At 45.4% G+C, this 18,432-nt stretch overlaps 1 protein-coding gene across 2 annotated transcripts in view; it reads left to right on the forward strand.

Moving 5' to 3' along the window:
* LOC100872118 (uncharacterized) overlaps nucleotides 1–16,209 on the forward strand; it is a 48,281-nt gene extending 32,072 nt beyond the window's left edge. The window contains exons 3-7 of one of the 2 annotated variants that reach the window (XM_031920480.2): nucleotides 3,797–3,844; nucleotides 4,218–4,691; nucleotides 4,789–5,070; nucleotides 5,163–14,082; nucleotides 14,180–16,209. In XM_031920480.2, the coding sequence (XP_031776340.2) occupies nucleotides 3,797–3,844; nucleotides 4,218–4,691; nucleotides 4,789–5,070; nucleotides 5,163–14,082; nucleotides 14,180–14,282 (9,827 nt within the window). In that variant the 3' untranslated portion in view covers nucleotides 14,283–16,209. The remainder of the gene's footprint in view (nucleotides 1–3,796; nucleotides 3,845–4,217; nucleotides 4,692–4,788; nucleotides 5,071–5,162; nucleotides 14,083–14,179) is intronic. The other variant, XM_086909564.1, reaches the window with a different exon arrangement.
* Nucleotides 16,210–18,432: the final 2,223 nt, after the last annotated feature.

An 18,432-nucleotide genomic window follows, 5' to 3' on the forward strand; every position in this document is an offset into this window, starting at 1 on the left:
AGACACCACTCTTTAAATCTTCGTTTTAGATCTATTTGTTCACTGATGAAAAAAAGTCTCGTGAAAGAAATGCGGATCTGATTAATTTAAAAAGAAACTTCTATTTTCACACCCATTTCTACCATTTATCGCACATAATCCAAAAAGAACGATCTGTATTTGAACCTCGATGCATCAGCGTAGGCAATACAATTTTTGTTTAATTTCTCATAATTGTACGTATACGAAACATACTAAAATAATGATTATCCTAATAACCTAACCTTCGTAAATGAAAATAACTTCTTAACTTTTTTAATTTCTCAACATATTCAAATTATATCTCTCCGACAAATCGTCCCAAAGCGAGGACAAATCCCTCTTGCCCCCTTCTTTCGCGAGACTTTTTTCCATCGGTATTTTTGTAGTCGAAAGAGAAATACTTGGCCGAGGGAAGAAAGGAGTAAAAAAAATAAAAGCAAAAATAAAAGATCGTAATCAGGCGCGAAAACGTCGACACCTCGACACGAAGCCCGCTTCTTCCTCCGTCCGCGATAATTCAGCCCGCGCGAGACGAGAATCGTCTCGGCGTGTGTGCATGCATGTACGCGTAACACGTGGTAATACGTGGTGGGCCGTGTAACGTGGAGGCACGCGGCTGGGGACACGGGCTCGTGGGACTCGCGACAGAGACACGGACGGCCCTTCCATTCACGGACCCCGGCGCGCTTCCCAGTACAATTCAATTCGTTGGAAACGGACGGCCGGTGCACGACCCGCACGCCTCCCGGAATGCATGATTCTCGAATATGCGTTGGCTCGGCCGGCGAGCCAGGCACGTACCATGGAAACGCGAATCCTCTCCACTGGAGAACACCTTGCGGAAACGCACGCGCCGCGCATTTCAACCTCGCGCCTTCGAGCCGCGGACGGACTTCCGATCGAGCGACCGTGCCCAGCCGTGTGTCACCGCCAGCAGAGGATGCCCGTTCGTCACAGTTATCTCCTCGCTTCGCGGAACTTGCACTTGATTTTTGTGGAGGAAGATGCTCGTTGGAGGGGGATTTGTCAATTTTTCTTTCGATCGTTGGAGGTTGTCAACCCTTTTGCTATTATATTTGCGACTATAGTCGCTCTGCATAAGATGTCACTGAAGCATTATGAACGATTGTAGTCGCTCTGCATAAGAAGTATTATGGACGACTATAGTCGCTCTCCATAAGAAGTATTATGGACGACTACAGTCGCTCTGCATAAGATGCCACTGGAGCATTATGAGCGACTATAATCGCTCTGCATAAGATATCATTGAAGCATTATGGGTAACTATAGTCGCTTGCCACTGAAGCGATATGGGCGACTATAATCGGTCTGCATAAGATGCCGCTGAAACATTATGGATGACTATAGTCGCTCTGCATAAGAAGAAATATGGGCGACTATAATCGGTCTGCATAAAATGCCACTGAAGTATTATGGACGACTATAGTCGCTCTCCATAAGAAGTATTATGGACGACTACAGTCGCTCTGCATAAGATGCCACTGGAGCATTATGAGCGACTATAATCGCTCTGCATAAGATATCATTGAAGCATTATGGGTGACTATAGTCGCTTGCCACTGAAGCGATATGGGCGACTATAATCGGTCTGCATAAGATGCCGCTGAAACATTATGGATGACTATAGTCGCTCTGCATAAGAAGCAATATGGGCGACTATAATCGGTCTGCATAAGATGCCATTGAAACATTATGGGCGATTATATCGTTCTGCATAAGATCCCACTAAGCATTATGAGGGATTATAATCGCTCTGCATAAGAAGTATTATAGACGACTATAGTCGCTCTGCATAAGATGCCACTGGAGCATTATGAGCGACTATAATCGCTCTGCATAAGAAATATTATGGACGACTATAGTCGCTTTGCATAAGAAACAATATGGGCGACTATAATCGGTCTGCATAAGATGCCATTGAAACATTATGGATGACTATAGTCGCTCTGCATAAGAAGTACATGGGCGACTATAATCGGTCTGCATAAGATGCCACTGAAGCATTATGGGCAATTATAGTCGCTCTGCATAAGATGCTGCGTATCGTACGATATGACAAGCGATTCGAGTTATTGTACATCTTTCTCAACGTAGAATCAATTTTTTTTTTCAATAAAGAAATTGTCAAAGCAAATTCGAATTGTGAGGCGTATACGCTGACGATCTTTCTCGAGCACATTTTTGGCATGGCAGAGAAATCGCCCGTAGCGAAAGGAAGAACGTTGTGTTATAACGTTTTTTGTGAAAATTTTATTAAAAAATCGAAAAAAGGTTGCGTAGATTTAGAAGAACCTCGATTCGATTTAATTTTACTTTTAATCTTAATCTTCGTTCCATCGAAGAATTACGCGATCACTTTCGATTCGAAAAGTTTGAAGTAATAAAATTCGGAGATCCCGTTCGAGCGTGTCCGATCTTTTTCGAAACGTGGCCATTAAAATTTATCAGGCGGGAGGGAGGGATGGGACAGTCGATTTGAAACAAAGGAGATCGTCATACGAGGTTTAAAAAAAAACGTTGGCGAACAATCTTCAGCGCCATGTAATAAATCTGCCAACCCGGTACGTTCAATGAAGGGATTATACTGGACATTCGAATCCTTCGCCTCGCAATGCACGTATCCCGCGTACAAGGGACGTTTCGCGCATTACAAAGAGTTCCTGGACGGTTTTCAAAGAAAAAAAAAAAAAAAAGAAAAGGAAAGGAAAAAGAAAAAAGTACAGGCAGAGAGAGGTTTCGAAAAGAGGACGAGAGCCGTCATTTACGAATTCGTACACTATCCACATTTCGCTTACGCATTCCCTTGATGAGACATCGCATCGTAACGAAATTTCGTCCTATTGTATATTACATAATCTCCAATTCGATGATTCGATCTACCAATAACACCTACTTCTCTCTCAACGAGAGAGAATTTTCTTCCAAAAAAAGAAAGAAAGAAAGAAAGAAAGAAAGAAACCTTGAATTCCACTTGAAATTCGCAATAAACTGAAAGTCTGGAAAAGAGAGAAGGCGAAGCTTATTGTGCGAGCAGGGAAGAATGGCAGAGGGTGCCGTTTCACGAACAATCGAACTCTCGAGTCCCCTCCCCCCCTCAATTCCGCGACACTTCAATTCCGAAGAAATTGCGAAAACGCCCCGCAAGAGCACGAGAAGAAACGAGGAACGGAAAAAACGAGAAACGAGAGGTCGGGGGGTTATTCGCGCACGTGCGTTTCTTTTCTTCCAACCGTCGACGTTGAAAATTAGAGGGATAAAGATAAAGCGAGGCGAAGGACGGAACAAGCGAGAGAAAGAGAGAGAGAGAGAGAGAAACAAGGGAGAAGAAAGAAAGAGAAGAAAAGAAAAAAAAGAATAAAGAATTCCACGCGCACTCGGCATACAATTCGTTCGACTGGGGCGAGGGTGTTAACGAGAATTCGCCCACGTACGCTCGCGCCATATGACGCTTTGACTCACTCCGTTGTTAAGCCCTGTTCACCCTCAGGACAAACGCATCCCGCCGGTAATTACTATGATAAACTGCGCGCAGAGACACGGCTCTCGTCTCCCTCCCCTTGCTGAATTTCATGGGAAACTACGAGAGTTTCTTAGAGAGATTATTCACAGATTCCACCGTGGAATTTTGACATTGGTGTTATTGGTTTATCGAATTATTCCTTTCCTCCCATCCTCCGATTATTGCAATTTTTTTATTTTATCGTGAAACATTGTGGAAAAACGTAATAAAAATGTGCCTTTCTTTCTGTCGCAGCACCCGTGTACGACCAGGATACCACACAAGTAGCGGAATACGATGGAGGTACGTACGACTTGGCGAGTTTCATTACTTCTAATCAACGTACGCGCACGCCACCGACGTGACGTTAATTGTATCGCATTCGAACAGGCGACACGTGCCGTTTTAACGATTCTTACACGGTGCCGCTTTCAATCGATCCTTTCGATGAATATTAAGAACCGCGCTTCGACCTTCCGTGTCACATATTCCCAGACACCACTCTTTGAAACACCACGCGTACGTATATATATATATATCCCCTCGACAGAACTCGATCTTTCCTCCGTCTCTTTCGAGGATCGAATCGAAAGAATTCGAATTCTAACCGCGAAAAACTCGGGAAGGGAAAAGAGAAAGAGTCTGACGGAAAGAATTTTTTGGAAACAATTCACAGCCACGGCCGGATGCTACTACAACTACCAACACTACAAGGAGGGGGATAGGATCATCACCAACGAGCCGTGTTTAAACTGCACGTGCCACAATCGAATGCTGATGTGCTATCTCAGGGTTTGCCCCTTCACGAAAGCGATCGGCCAGGATTGCACCGTGGAGAAGCGGCCGGATCAGTGCTGCCCCGTCATCACCTGCCCAGAGGTGCCGGTACAGTTGTTGACCTCCACTACTAGCGCCCCATCCACTTCCGGCTCGACGGCGGTCGGATTCCACGACAATTACGGGTGCAACGTGGACGACCGGTTCTACGCGGACGGTGCCCAGCTGCCCATCGATCCTCAGAATCCTTGCGAGCTGTGCTACTGCATCAGGAACAGGACCACCTGCGTGATGCAGGAGTGTACGTTGCGCGTGGCCGGGTGCAGGCCGGTCTATCAACCCGGAGTGTGCTGTCCTGTCAAATACAATTGCGGTGAGTCGAAGATGAAAAATTAATACTCGCGAGTTGGCTTTCAAATTTTGCCGATCGATTTTTCGAATAACCACGATTAATTTGTCGAATTATACAGAATACGACGAGGAACTCGCGACGACGGTTGAACCAACGCCCGGCCTCATCATGACCACAACGATGGCCCCCGGGGCGACGTCTCAATGCTACCACGAAGGAAAGGTTTACGAGGGCGGTGATTTGATATACTCGACCCAGCCTTGCCAGCACTGCTATTGTTTCCACGGTGACATCGCGTGCGCCGTCCAGGATTGCGGGACACCGATGAAGACGCACGGGAAGAACTGCACGGCCCTGCCACCGCCGGAAGGCGAGTGTTGCCCGACCACGTACGAGTGCGGTAAGAGACGCGCGCCCTTTTATCGATCCTTCCCTTTCTATCTTTTAGAGAGCTAGCTCCCTCTATATATACAAACGTTCTTTGTCGCATAGAAGATGACGGAGAGGTGGTGACGTTACCGAGAGGCGAGGAACGATCCACGACCGAGGGACACGTTCAGGAGACCACTGTTGCGGCAACGGAAGCTGAGAGACAAGTTCCCGAAGAAACGACGGAGGAGTCGTTCCCCGGCTCTGACAACGTCATTCCTCAAGACCACGAAGCCGCGAGCACCGCGCTGCCCGTCGTCGAGGAGGCGGCAAAGAAGGTTCCATCGATAGAGGAGGAGGAGGCGTCCACCGCTACTCGAAAAGAAATTGGTATCACGGAAGAATACGTGACCGAAGGTACGGTAGCCGAGTTAACAGCACCTCCCGAGGAGGCGACGGAAAAAGCGTTGGAGGGGAAAGGCGAAGAAGAACTGGCTACTACACCCGCGGAAGAAACTACTCGAGAAGTGAAAGAAGGGGAAGAGCAACAGGTGGTTACCGAGCAAGCAGTGCCGGAAGAAGCGCAAACCGTAGGAGGAGAGCAGAAGGGAGAACAGCCTGAATTACCTCCAAGCAGCGAGAAGGAAGAGGAGACGAAACCAAGCGAGGAAGAAAAGCCTGTTCCTAGCGAGGAGAAGGAAGAAGAGCCAAGCGTCACCGGGTCCACTGTGGCTGAAGAGGAGGAGCAGCCGGTTGAAAAGTCCACGCGATTACCTCAACTTCCAAGCGAAGAGAAGGAAACGTCCTCCTCGGTCCCTGAAGCGACAACGACGAAGGGTTTGAGCGAAGAACAAGTGACGGAAGCAGTGAAGGAAACGGAAGGCCCCGCATCCGAACAGGAAGAAAGAGGAACAACGGTGGCGCCTGGCGAAGAAAAGGGTGCAGAGGAAGCAGCTACGCCTGAAACAGAAGTGGCTACTGAAAAATCTGTTCCAAGTACCGAACAAATTCCTGTACAAGAAGAAGAAAAAGAAGAACAAGAGAAGAAAGAAGAAGAGAGGCCAATGTTAGAAGTAAGCACGGAGCAGCAGCCTACAGAGGCAAGTGTTCCAGCGGAACATGGGGTAGAACAAGAAACGAGTACGGAAGCTGCGGTAGAAACGGAACAGCCAATCGTACACGAACATAAGACACCGGTTGGCGTGGCTCCTAAGAAGGAAGACGCGATTCCTCCTGAAATTCCTCCGGAAACTATTTCTCCGGAGATTGATGAGAGACCGTCTACTGAGAAGGCTGAAGAAGAGGAGGAGGAGGAAACTCCGGTGATTCCAGAACAGGGTCCACCAGGAATTTCGATCACGGAACGTATACCTGAAAGCAAAGCAGAGGACAAGGAAGCGGTGACCGAAATGCAGGTGACCGAAGGCTATGTTGACATGAAGCCGCCAGAATTTCACGTACCGAGCAGCCTCGTGACCGAAGTTCCTTTAGCCAAGGAACCTTCGTCCACGTATCTACCAGAGCAGGAAACGTCCGCTCCTAAGCAAGAGCAAACCGTACCTATCCTCGAGCAAGAAGGGACCACGATAAAAGCGCAATTGCCCGAAGAAGGATCCACGACCGAGCCGCAACGAAACGAAGAAGAAGTTTCCCCGGTTACCGAGAGTGATCAGGTTCCAGGCGAGGAGAAAGAAGGTGTCGAGGTATCGACGACGCAGCAACTTCCACAGGAACAGACTCAACAAACGGAACAACCTGGCTTACAGAAGGAACAGAGCACGGAAACCTCGTCTTCCGAGGTTTTGCCCACGAAGGAAACTTCCAAGGAAGAACTGCCCACGAAGGGATTGACTATCGAGGAATCCGAAGAAGTAACTTCATCCGAGGAAGTGAACGATTCCAGTGAGGAAGTTTCCAAAGAGAAACCGATCGAGACGGAGAAAGAACCCGAGGAACACCTGCCAACACAGCCTTCTGTGTCCGAGGAGCATCCAACGGAACAACCAGCAGTCGAAGAACAGACTGTTAGAACCGAGAGAGTAAGTACAGAAAGTGGCCCAGAAATAAGTACGGAAGTGGTCCCAGAAGAGAAAGTTGCTACTGAACAAGAAGAACGAGTCACTGTTGCGCCAGAAGAAGGTGTGCCAAGCGAAAAACCTGAAGTCGGTTCGGAAGCTGGCGAAGAACAGGTGACTGAGAAACCAGTTGCTGGCAAAGAGGAAGCTCCAGTTACCGCCAAACCAGCAGAAGGTGAAGAGATAAGCACAGTACCCGTTAACGAAGAAGGTGAAGCAAGCGAGAAACCTCTCGAAGAAGTTCCGAAAGAGGCTACACCTGAAACAGAAAGCACGCCAGCAACTCAGGAGGCTGAAAAAGCAACGGAAGAAAGTTTAACGATCGAAGTTCACCCAACAGTGGCGTCCATGGAAGAAAAGACAGAAACGCCAGAGTCTTCGGAACAGCCTGTTATCGAACAGACCGAAGCACCTATAACCAAAGAAACGACTGAAGAACAGGTAGAAGAAGAACGAAAGACAGAGGAGCCTACGAAAGAAGAAGAACAACAAACCGAAGGACCTGCAGCTGCGTCTCCATCGACGGAAGAGACGATGACAGAGGCAGGATTAGAGAAGGAAGGAACTCAAGCTCCTGTGGAGGAGCACACTAAATCTCCTATCAGCGAGCGTAAAGAGGATGAAGAGAGCGTGAAAGGTGCTGAAAAGCCATCTGAGAAGGAAGAAGGCGTTCAGAAGCCACCTCTTGAAGAAGAGAAGACAACTGAAAAGCCTGCAGAGGAGGAAAAAATGACTGCAGTGCCAGGAGAAGCTGAAGTAACTGGAAAGCCTATCGAAGAAGAGAAATCAACCGAAAAGCAACCTAGTGAAGAGCAGCGACCTAGTGAAGAACCAAAAGAGGAGGAAGAAGAGAAGTTTGTTGAGGGAAAACCGACTGAAGAACCGACTGAAGTAGAAGGTGAAAAAACAACCGAAGAACCACTTATCGAAGAGGAGAAACACGCGGAAGAAGAAAAACCGACTGAAACTCCGATCGAAGAAGGAAAAACGGCAGAAGAGAAGCCAACTGAACCTGTGGAAGAAGAAAAGGTGAGTGAGAAACCTGTTGAAGAAGAAGAAAAACCAGTGGAAGAGGAGAAAGGAACTGAAAGTCCCATGGAAGAGGAAAAACATGTCGAGGAGGAAGAAAAATTGGGAGAGGAAGAGAAGCCGACTCAGGTACCTGTTGAAGAAGAAAAACCTATTGAGGAGGAGAAACCAACGGAAAAACCTGTCGAGGAAGAAAAACCAACCGAAAAATCTGTCGAAAGAGAACAACCTGCGGAAGAACAGAAACCAAGTGAAGGGCCTATAGGAGAAGAACAACCTGTTGAAGAGCAAAAACCAATTGAAATATCGACTGAATTGCCTGCAGAAGAACAAAAACCAACTGAAAGTCCTATTGAAGAGGAAAAATCAACAGTGCCTGCGGAAGAAGAAAAACCTAGTGAGGAAGAAAAATCAACTAAAGCGCCTGTGCAAGAAGAAGAATCTAGTGAACAACCTAAAGAAGAAGAAGAAGTGCAACAAAGTGAAGGACCTGTCGAAAAGGAAAAACCTGCTGAGGAAGCGAAGCCAACTGAACAGCCAATAGAAGAGGAAGGGAAACCAACTGAAAAGATTGCCGAAGAAGAAAAACCATCTGTCGAACCTGTTGAGCAGGAAAAGACAACTGTAGAACCCGTTGCGGAAGAAAAACCAAGCGAAGTCGCACCTTCTCAAGAGACTGTGACACCAGAACGGAAGATTGAAACTGAAGGTCCTACGATAGAAGAGAAACCCTCTGAAAGTGCCGAACCAGTATCTACTGAAGTTCCTACTGTAGAAGAAACTGTTAGCCAGTCTGCTCCTAAAGAGATAACTGAAGCATCGACAGAGCTTCCAAAAGAAATTCCAGAGGGTTCCACGATCGCTTTGAAAGAAGAAGCTTCACCCACGGAAGAAACGCAAACAGAAATTGCTGGAACACCGCAAGAAAAATCAACGGAAACTCCTACCGATCGTGGTGAACCTTCTACGGAATCTACTAAACAAATTCCAGAACAGCCCATCGAAGAAGGAACCACTCAACAACCAGAATTACCGATTGAAGCGACAACAGCAGCTGTTCCAAGCGAAGAAACAATCAAAGAAGAAGGAAAAATATCCGAAGAAGGTATCGTGACTGAAGTATCACCGACCGAATCTGCGGCATCTTCCGAGGAAACCAGTCCAGCGGAAGAAGAACAAAAGGTATCTGTTCCCGAACAAGTTCAAACTGAAGCTCCATCGAGAGAAGAGGGAACAACGCAAATTTCTCGAGAAAAAGAAACGGAAGCTCCAGTGTTGGAGGAAAAGATTACAGAAGAAGCAACATCTGCACCTAAGGAAGGAGAAGTCTCAGAAACTACCCCATACACGGAAACATCGTCAAAAGTCGGGACTGAAGGAATCGTCGAGCAATCCACATTGGCCGAAGGAATACCCGAAGAAGAGGTATCGACACAGCCTCCTTATCATATACCGCCAACAATTCCAGGAGAGGGCAATTGTCTCGTCGAAGGGCAATCTTACAGCAATAACTCTGCCATTCCTCCCTCGAATCCTTGTCAACTCGGTTGCCGTTGCGTCAGTAGTATTATTCAGTGCGATCTGGTTCAATGCCCACCGCCCCCGAACCATTTATCGAATTGTATGCCACTTCACATTGGTAAAGATTCTTGCTGCCCGATGTACGCTTGTGACTCGACGCCAACCGCTGGCTTGGAATCCGATAATCACATGATCGAGCATGAAACGCCTAAATACGAAGAGGAGGAGAAACAGAAGACCGTATCACCTCTAGAGGCGGAACTTGCTAAGGAAGGAACAACGGAAAGTGTCGAAGTGAAAGAGCATTCGACCACCATAGCACCAAAAACACCTAGCGTGGAAACAGGCGAGCAGACGACTGCTGCGCCTGGTTTGGAAGAAGAAGCGCAAATGACCCCGAAATCTGTCGAACCTGATCACACGCAAGTGACCAGTGTCGAGGAAGGTGCCAAAGAAGCCGAAGAGCATACTCTCAGCCCGATAGTACCTCCAGCGCAGGTAGAGTCTTCTAGTCAAATACCTTCGGAGGAAACTTTGAAAGAAACTTCATCGGAAATACCAAGCAGTTCGGTAAAGAGCACGGAAGGAGAGGAAGAGCAAGCAACAGAGGTGCCATCTCCTGAACAGCCAATCGAGAAACATGTTTCCGAAGAGCAACAACCCTCGAGTCCGGCAGCAGGCGAGGAACAGACGACACAACCGATTCAAGAAGAAGAAGAAACTTCCGTTGCAATTGAAAAGGAAGCTCCTACCACGAAACCAACGGGTGAACAACCACAGGAAGAAGAACAAAAACCTGCAGAGGGTGAAGAACAGGCAACCGTCTCTCCCGCGATCTCGGAAGAAGGTACGAGTCAAAAGTCCGAAATTCCAAGTTCTACCCTCGTACCAGAAGGCCAGCCACAGGAAAATGCCGAAACTCAGAGACCATCGGAAGAAGGAACAACTTTGAGCGTGGAATCGGTAACGCAACCCGAAGAAGAAAGGAAAGAACAACCTGAACATCCTACTACTGCACAAGGTGAATCGCAGACTGTTCAACCCAGTGAATCAGAAAAGCCATCTCCTCCAACCGTGGAAGAGTCTACTCCAGAGCAAGAAGTTACTCCTGTAGAACAGGAAACCGTTAAACCCATCGAAAGTGAGGCACCTGGAACGACAAAAGTGGAAATCTCTACAGAAGTTCCGACGTCAGAGGAAGTAACCGAATCTGGCGTGACTAAGGAAGAACCAAGTAAAACTGAAGCACCTCAGGAGGAAGAAGAGGTCACGATACCAAGCGAGGCAAAGAAACCAGAGATTCCTCCAACGGAGGAACAGGCTGTTGGAACTGAACAACCTTTAATACCTACTACTGTAGCAGGCGAACAAACCAAAGAAACAGTTGCACCTGAAGGCACGCTTAAGTTGACTACGGAAGCTGCAGAGGAGCAACACACAGAGATACCTCAACAGCAAACGGTATCCGAGGAACAAGTGCCAAGCTCGACCGAATCTGCTAAGACGAGCACCGAGGAAGGACTAGCGATACCTACGAAGGAAACAACCGAAGAACAGGGTGTCAGCGAAGAGCAGCAACCAACTATCGTCGAAAGCAAGCCCGAGGAAGCTTTACCATCGTCCGAATCAACTCCAGAGGAAACTCCCGCTCCACCTAGCGAGGAGGAAGCTACACCATCCTCCGTTTCTCAGGAAGCGATTACGGAAACGGCACATGAAGTCACCACGATGAGAGCTGTTCCTGTGGAAGTGACTTTGTCTCAAGAGCAAACGGAACAGCCTGCTGTTGCTATCGAGAAAGAAACGGTGGCATCTGTTTCCGAAGAAACAGTTACGGAAAGAGTTAAGGAAGAAACCGTTGAACCAGAGGAACGCGTAACGACAGAAAAAGCAGTTTCTGTCGAAGGCGAAGAAACGCTTGGAACTACAGCACCGGTTGAAATTCCGGCACAGGTGACGGAGAAGGAAGAACAAGCAACAGAATCTGCGGTGCCGGCCGAGAAGGAAGCTACAATAGCTCCTGAACAGACGCAGAAACCCGAGGAAGGAACTCAGAAATCGATTGTAGAAGGTGAGGAAGTTACAGTCAAGAGCGAAGAGCAATCTAGCGAGACACCTTCTTCGATTGATTATACTCCAAGCCCAATTTCACCAGAAGAGTTGGAAAAGAAGGAAGAGAAGAAGCCTGTAACGGAAGAAATACCGGAAGAGAAAGCGACAACTGTGCCAAGTGAAGTAGCTCTGTCTCCAGAGGAACAAGCTTCGGTGACTGAAAGGAAACCGGAAGAGGGTATTCCAGAAGTGACGCGACAGACCGAAGCACCATCGATGGAGGAAGCGACGGGGAGACCAACGGAAGAAGAAAAGGAACAAGGCGAGGAACAAACGGCGACTCCAGCAGCGGAGATCGAAAAAGCGACCGTTTCCAAAACACCCTTCGAGGCTGGTCCAACCGAAGAAGTACCGTCCGAGATACCGGAACAAGCGCTTTCCACCGAACAGCCTGTGCAACCTACGGAAGCTGCTGAGAAGATAGCGCCTTCCACGGAAACTCCAGAACAAGAACTTCCTTCCGAGGTTCCACCAGAGAAAGCTGTAACATCACCAGAGGAATATTCGACCGAACTACCTGCAATTCCTGCCGAAGAAATTCCAGAAAAGGAAGTTCCAACCGGGGCGCAAGAAGAAGCAATTACTACCGAGACATCGGAGAAGGAAGTTCCTGGTGAAATATCGACAAAAGCTCAGCCTACTGAAGCAGCGGGAGATCAAATTACAGAAATGCCGGGACAAATTATTCCCGAAGAGGAAAAACTTGGCGAGGTAACGGAAAAGATTGTTCCTGAGGAAGAAAGCCCAGTTGTGACGACAGAAAAAGTTCCTCAGGAGGAGGAGGAAAAGCCTGTCGAAGTGACGGAAAAGATTATTCCCGAAGAAGAAAAACCAGTTCAGACAACAGAAGAGATCGTTTCTGAAGAGGAAAAGCCTGCTGAAGTGACCGAGAAGCTTGCTCCCGAAGAGGAAAAGCCAGCCGAGACGACGGAAAAGCTTGCTCCTGAAGAAGAAAAGCCTGCGGAAACAACGGAAAAGATTCTTCCAGAAGAAGAAAAGCCTGTGACGGAAGAGCAAAAGCCAACAGTCGAAGAGGAACAACAAACAGTTGGGCCCGAAGAAGAAAAAGAAATTTCTCAAACTACGGAAGATCTTTCTCTCAAGGAACAATTACCCGAACAAGGCGCGACCAAAGCTCCTCAAGAAGCGACCAAGCCTCCAACCACTGAGGAAGAAGAGTTGGCGCGACCAACTACAGCAGCGGTTGAAATTGAAGCGACGTCTCCTCAAGAACAACAACCAGAAACAACGATCGCGTCCGAGGTGCACGAAGATATGACTAAGGAAGCGGAATCTTCGGAGGAAGCACAAGTTGGCGTAACGAAAGCACAACCTAGCATATCAGAAACTCAACCTTCCATCGAACCTGCAATCGAAACATCTACGGAACACGAAGAAGAGATGGCACAACCAGAAACCGAAAAGACTGCCGAGGAACATCCTGCGGTCCAAGCATCTACGGAAGAGCCTCAAGAAAAGAGCACCATGGAACCAGCACCGGAAGAGCCGAAAGAGAAAGAAGAAGCTTCCCCAAAACCTGAAGAAGATCAACAATCGACCGAGGCACCCGTCGAAGAGGCCACAACGAAGACTCACTCGCTTCCAACAGAGCCATCTGTCGTCGAATCGAGCGAAGAGGAACAGGAGGGAGAAGTAGAAGAACCTGGATTGCCGGAAACTTCCGGTTCGACGACCGAGAAAGAAGAATCGGCGGAAGGCTTGGATCATCACCTTCCATCGATGAACCAAACGTTCAAAGCCACTGAACAACCTGTCCAACCCACCCTTCACCAGGCAACGAGTACATTAGCTCCTCAGATACCCGAGTACTCCGACCAGGTATCCGGAGAGGAGAATCCGCACTTCCCAACGAACAGTGGAAGTTATCTGTCGAACGAAGACTACGACGAGGATGACCAGGCGATTTACGGACCAGGCACTTGCCGATACGGCGGCAAAGTCTACGTCTCGGCTCAACAGATACCAAGGGACGATCCTTGCGACTTCTGCTTCTGCTTCAGAAGCGACATCATCTGTCTGCAACAGAGCTGCCCACCACCGATCCCAGGTTGCCACGAGGAACCGATCAATGGTTTCTGCTGCCCGAGATACGAGTGCCCCGTGTCGATGGCCACGTCGCTCAACATCACCACGACAACGACCACGACCACGACCACGTTACCGCCTCATTTCCACGCCCATGCATACAAAGGAGCAGCGAAACGAAGCGGATGTCAGATTCGCGGCCAAGCGTATCGCGTTGGAGAAGTCATTAGGTCCGCGTCTGGACCTTGCCTTCAGTGCACGTAAGTTACTGCCAAAATTTTTCTTTTCTTTTCGTTTTCTTTAAAGCCTTCCTAATTTTCTTGCATCATTTACCATTTGGATAATTTAAAATTTCAGTTGCGGTGGTGACGGGAACATGAAATGTGATCCACGAGTGTGCAGCCCAGAACCGATGTTGAGGCAAATGATCGCGGCGGCCACGGCGAGAAGGAGGAGATGAGGCGTCCAACGAGATCCCGGGGATCCTTTGGACGAGCATACAAGGGAAAAAGGAAGTTTAGAGAGCTGGATCAGTGTTGTATAAAAGTGAATTAAAAATATTCTAAACTATCTAAATATCGCGGGAACACAGACTGTAATGTGCTTCTGCGATCACGAACTGAGTGGCCAAAACCGTAAACGTTTATATTATAATATAATATTATGTTATATAAAGAAGAAAAAAAAAAGAGAGGGGGAGAATGAGAATAGGAATAGAGAACGAGAGAGAGAGAGAAAGAGAGAGAGAGAGAGAGATATGAGTACGTGTAACGAAAGGACTAAGAAAAAAAAAAAAAAAGAAAGAAAGAAAAGAAATGAAACGAAGAATTTAACTTTGCGTAAAACAAGGCTCGTTTTTTTTTTGGTGCCAAACGTAAAACAGAAACGTAAATCGGTGGAACGAGAAGGGATATGATGGAGAAAGAAAGAAATATTTCGTTATATAGTTCCACGTTTCACGCCATTAATATTTCTCTTTTTTTTTTTTTTTTTCACCAATAAAAAAATGTAACGATTATGGAGGAAAAGAAGCGATAAAGAAAAAAAGATAATGTTGCTGAACATACGAGACTTATGACTGTGCCTTCGTCAGTGCCGACAACAGCGGCACTAAACTTTCGTTCCGTGACAGTCAAGCCGGCGCTGAATTTAGCCGCGATCATCGTCGTTGAAGCTTGGAAAAAAAAAAAAAATGGGAATATCGTCATTTAGGAATTAAACGTGGTGATGGGAAACAAACGTATAAAAGAGCGTTCCGATCGAGCGCGACCAAAAAAATATATAAATAAAAAAAAAAAATGCGAAGAAAATAATAGGAATCTGTGTTATCGACAAACGATCGAGGAACGATTTCTCTTTTACAGTGGACATTGTAACAGCAATCGGCCACGATCGTGCGAGGGATACAACCAGAAAGATCTTTTTCAAAGAGCTGGGCGAAGCTGTTGGTACTGGTTTCCCATGTACGATCAATAATTGCGTGAGAATTATTAATTAAGAGAAGAGAATGGCCACGTATATTATGTAATAATACATTGCTCTTGTAATACCACTGTAGAAAAAAACTTGAACAACGATGATCGACGGCAATCTTGCCCCACGATCGCGATAGATCTTGATCGTTACACGGCTGACACGCGTCGTGCGCTTACGATCAGTCCACATTTACTCGCGTCCGCTGACGTTCCACGCGTGCTGGGATACGATCGGAAAGATTATAATATACAACAACGTCGCAGATCCATGACGAATTTTTCAATTAGCAATTATCGTTCTTCCAAACTGTTTTTTTCTGAACGCACAACATTCCTTCTCCTTGGAGGAATTTTTATAATATATGCATATACATATATATATATATCCTCAGTCTTCCTGTTAACGCGATATCGCTCATTCGTTGCAACGAACATGAAATCGTTTGTACTTTATACCATACGAATGCAACACGAACGAGCAATACGAAAATCCTTCCCTCGCAACGAGCGATCCGTGCAATAAAAAGAAGATCGTATTCGGGCACGCGCGTTTGCATGTGTGCGTGCGCGTGTGTGCATGGTACATTTATACGTTTAAAGAGTAAAAGGGAAAAAAAAAATGGAAAAAAAAAAAAAGGAAAAAAAGAAGCAAGAAAAACAAGAAAGACGAAAGGTACGCGTATCTCAAAGCTCAAACAGCGGCTCGCGCGGAGGACCGATCGCGAATTTGCTTCTCCGGCGAGCTGGCGTCATTATACATATATATATAAATATATATATATAAATATAAATATATACATTTATACGATTCTTTATACACACTGTACCCCCCTTTAAAAATAACAAACAAACTTAACGATGTTCTATACGTTTGTACGAAAGTATATGATATTAATTATGCCTCTGAAACGATATACATTTGTTCTTCTTCGTTCTCTAGTCTCAAAGTGTCGCGTCTAGATCAATGTGTCGAATTCCTCTCCCGCGATTATTCCGTGTCAAACAAGTCAATTAGAGTTTGATTTGCGTTTTATAAAATAAAATAATAAGCCATACATACATACACGCATGCGCGATGAAGAAGAAAAACACCGAGTAAAGGGGAGAAGAGGAAGTGTGTTGATCCGCGTGTGTACACGGGAGCCGAATGTGCAAACACATAGTGACAAACACGCTTTGAGACTTCGGAACTTAGGGGCCGTTCTTAGATGTAATAGAACGAACGCTGATTAATAACATTCTCTTTGTAATTTAATAAGCCAACGATATCAGACCGATAGAGTGTCTAAACACGTCTTTTTCTCTGTGTCTTCCTTGAAAGAATTCTCACTGTCCCCGAGCGAAACTTTCCCGTCGATTCTTTTCTGTGCACGCGTTCGTTCGTTCGTTCTTAGCTCGTAAACACGGAGGAGGAACCCGATCGCGTGACAATAATTCTCGTCGGGGAAAAAAAAAAAAAAAACGGAATTAGAATAGAATAATGCTGCAATGCGTTAGTGCTTCCAATGGCAACTCGATCGTGATACAAGTGGCCATATCGATACTGTCATTGTCTCCAAGATTTATCATATACGTACGTAACAACGCTACACGTCCGATAAATAAAGTTTAAATATAATATGGAATTTACACGAGTCAATTTTTTAACGGAAACTCCGCAATTTGATTAAAAATTTATATACGAAACTTTGTATTAACGAGATGTGAAAAACGTTTCATTTTTTGACTCTCAAAATTAGCGTTCCAAGTTGCATTTATAAAATTAAAATAAGGGATAGAAAATAAAATTTGAGAAATTTGATCGACTAACACTGGAACGACCAACCTCTAACGTGTACATAAATATACATAAATATACTAAATATACATAATTATAATTAAAGCGATATGATGAAAATAACTATATAATCGTGTTTAGATAAGATCGATAAGAGTCAAAATTCATTTCTGCCAAATACACTTATATATTTGTAATAAATGCACTTTAAAGAATTTGCCGTTTTAACGAAATTGGTAGTTCTAGTGTTACATCTTGAATTTTACTATGTAAGAGGAAAAAATTTTTGGAAAAAGTATCTGAAAACCCAGACCAGCCACTGTTTGTACATTTCACACGGTCGGGTAGCCACTCCACGTTTTTCACTCGAAAAACGCAAATTTCTTAAAAACGCGTCTATTCGAAAAGAATATTTTTCATTTTTTTTTTTTTCGAAGCGTTAAAATTTATCGAAAAATACACTCGACAACTGAAACGAAAGTAACTTTCTCGGCGATTTGAAGCTCCTTTCCCGCCAATTTGCAAAACTTTACGAACAAAAGATCTAGAATCACTCGCAAAACGGTTTTAATACATTAATTTGCGACGAGAGCCAATATCGTGATTCAGTACTTACGCGCAATCAAATCGGCTCATTCTAAGCTAACGATTTTAGTAATTAGTCGAGCCTAGTATTTATCTTTAATAATTCACGCATCATACACTCATAGCGATATCGTACCGAAAGTAAAAGAAGAAAAAAAAAAAATCCGAATATCGTGTGGTTACGATATAATAACGTTTAATATTGATATACATGTATAACTCTAAGATATATTAATTATTATGGTGAAACACATAGGATGCATGTAATTAATTAACGATAGCGTGCTCGCCATTGGTGAAAAATCTTTCCCGTCGTGTCAACCGAACAATGATCAATCGACGGACGTGTTCTTTACCAACGAGAACGAGTTCACGCGAATTTTATATATATATATATATATATAAATATATATATAAATATAAGAAAAAAAAAATACATGATATTTATGCACAGAATGACCAATTTTTATCTGGTGCCAATACGTCTTCTACGTCTCAGACTAACGTTCTAACGATAAAAGAAAATAAATTTCATACGGAAGCCTGAGCGTAGATTAAAATTGATCATGCTGTGAATAGCGAGGCGAATAACTACGCACAGTACGCGAATATACTCACTATGCTCGTGATGGATTTATTTTATCCAAGTTTCTTTTTCTATTTTTGTTTGTTTGTTTTCCTTTTTTTCCCCTCTATCTTCCTCTTTTTTCTTACTTTGTATTCGATTACAATGACAACAGAATGACAATTATCACAACCCTTATTCAAAGCAT

The sequence above is a fragment of the Apis florea genome, unplaced genomic scaffold (genome assembly GCF_048593485.1).
Source record: "Apis florea isolate Af1SG1 unplaced genomic scaffold, ASM4859348v1 contig_3158_pilon, whole genome shotgun sequence".
Taxonomy (NCBI): Eukaryota; Metazoa; Arthropoda; class Insecta; order Hymenoptera; family Apidae; genus Apis; species Apis florea.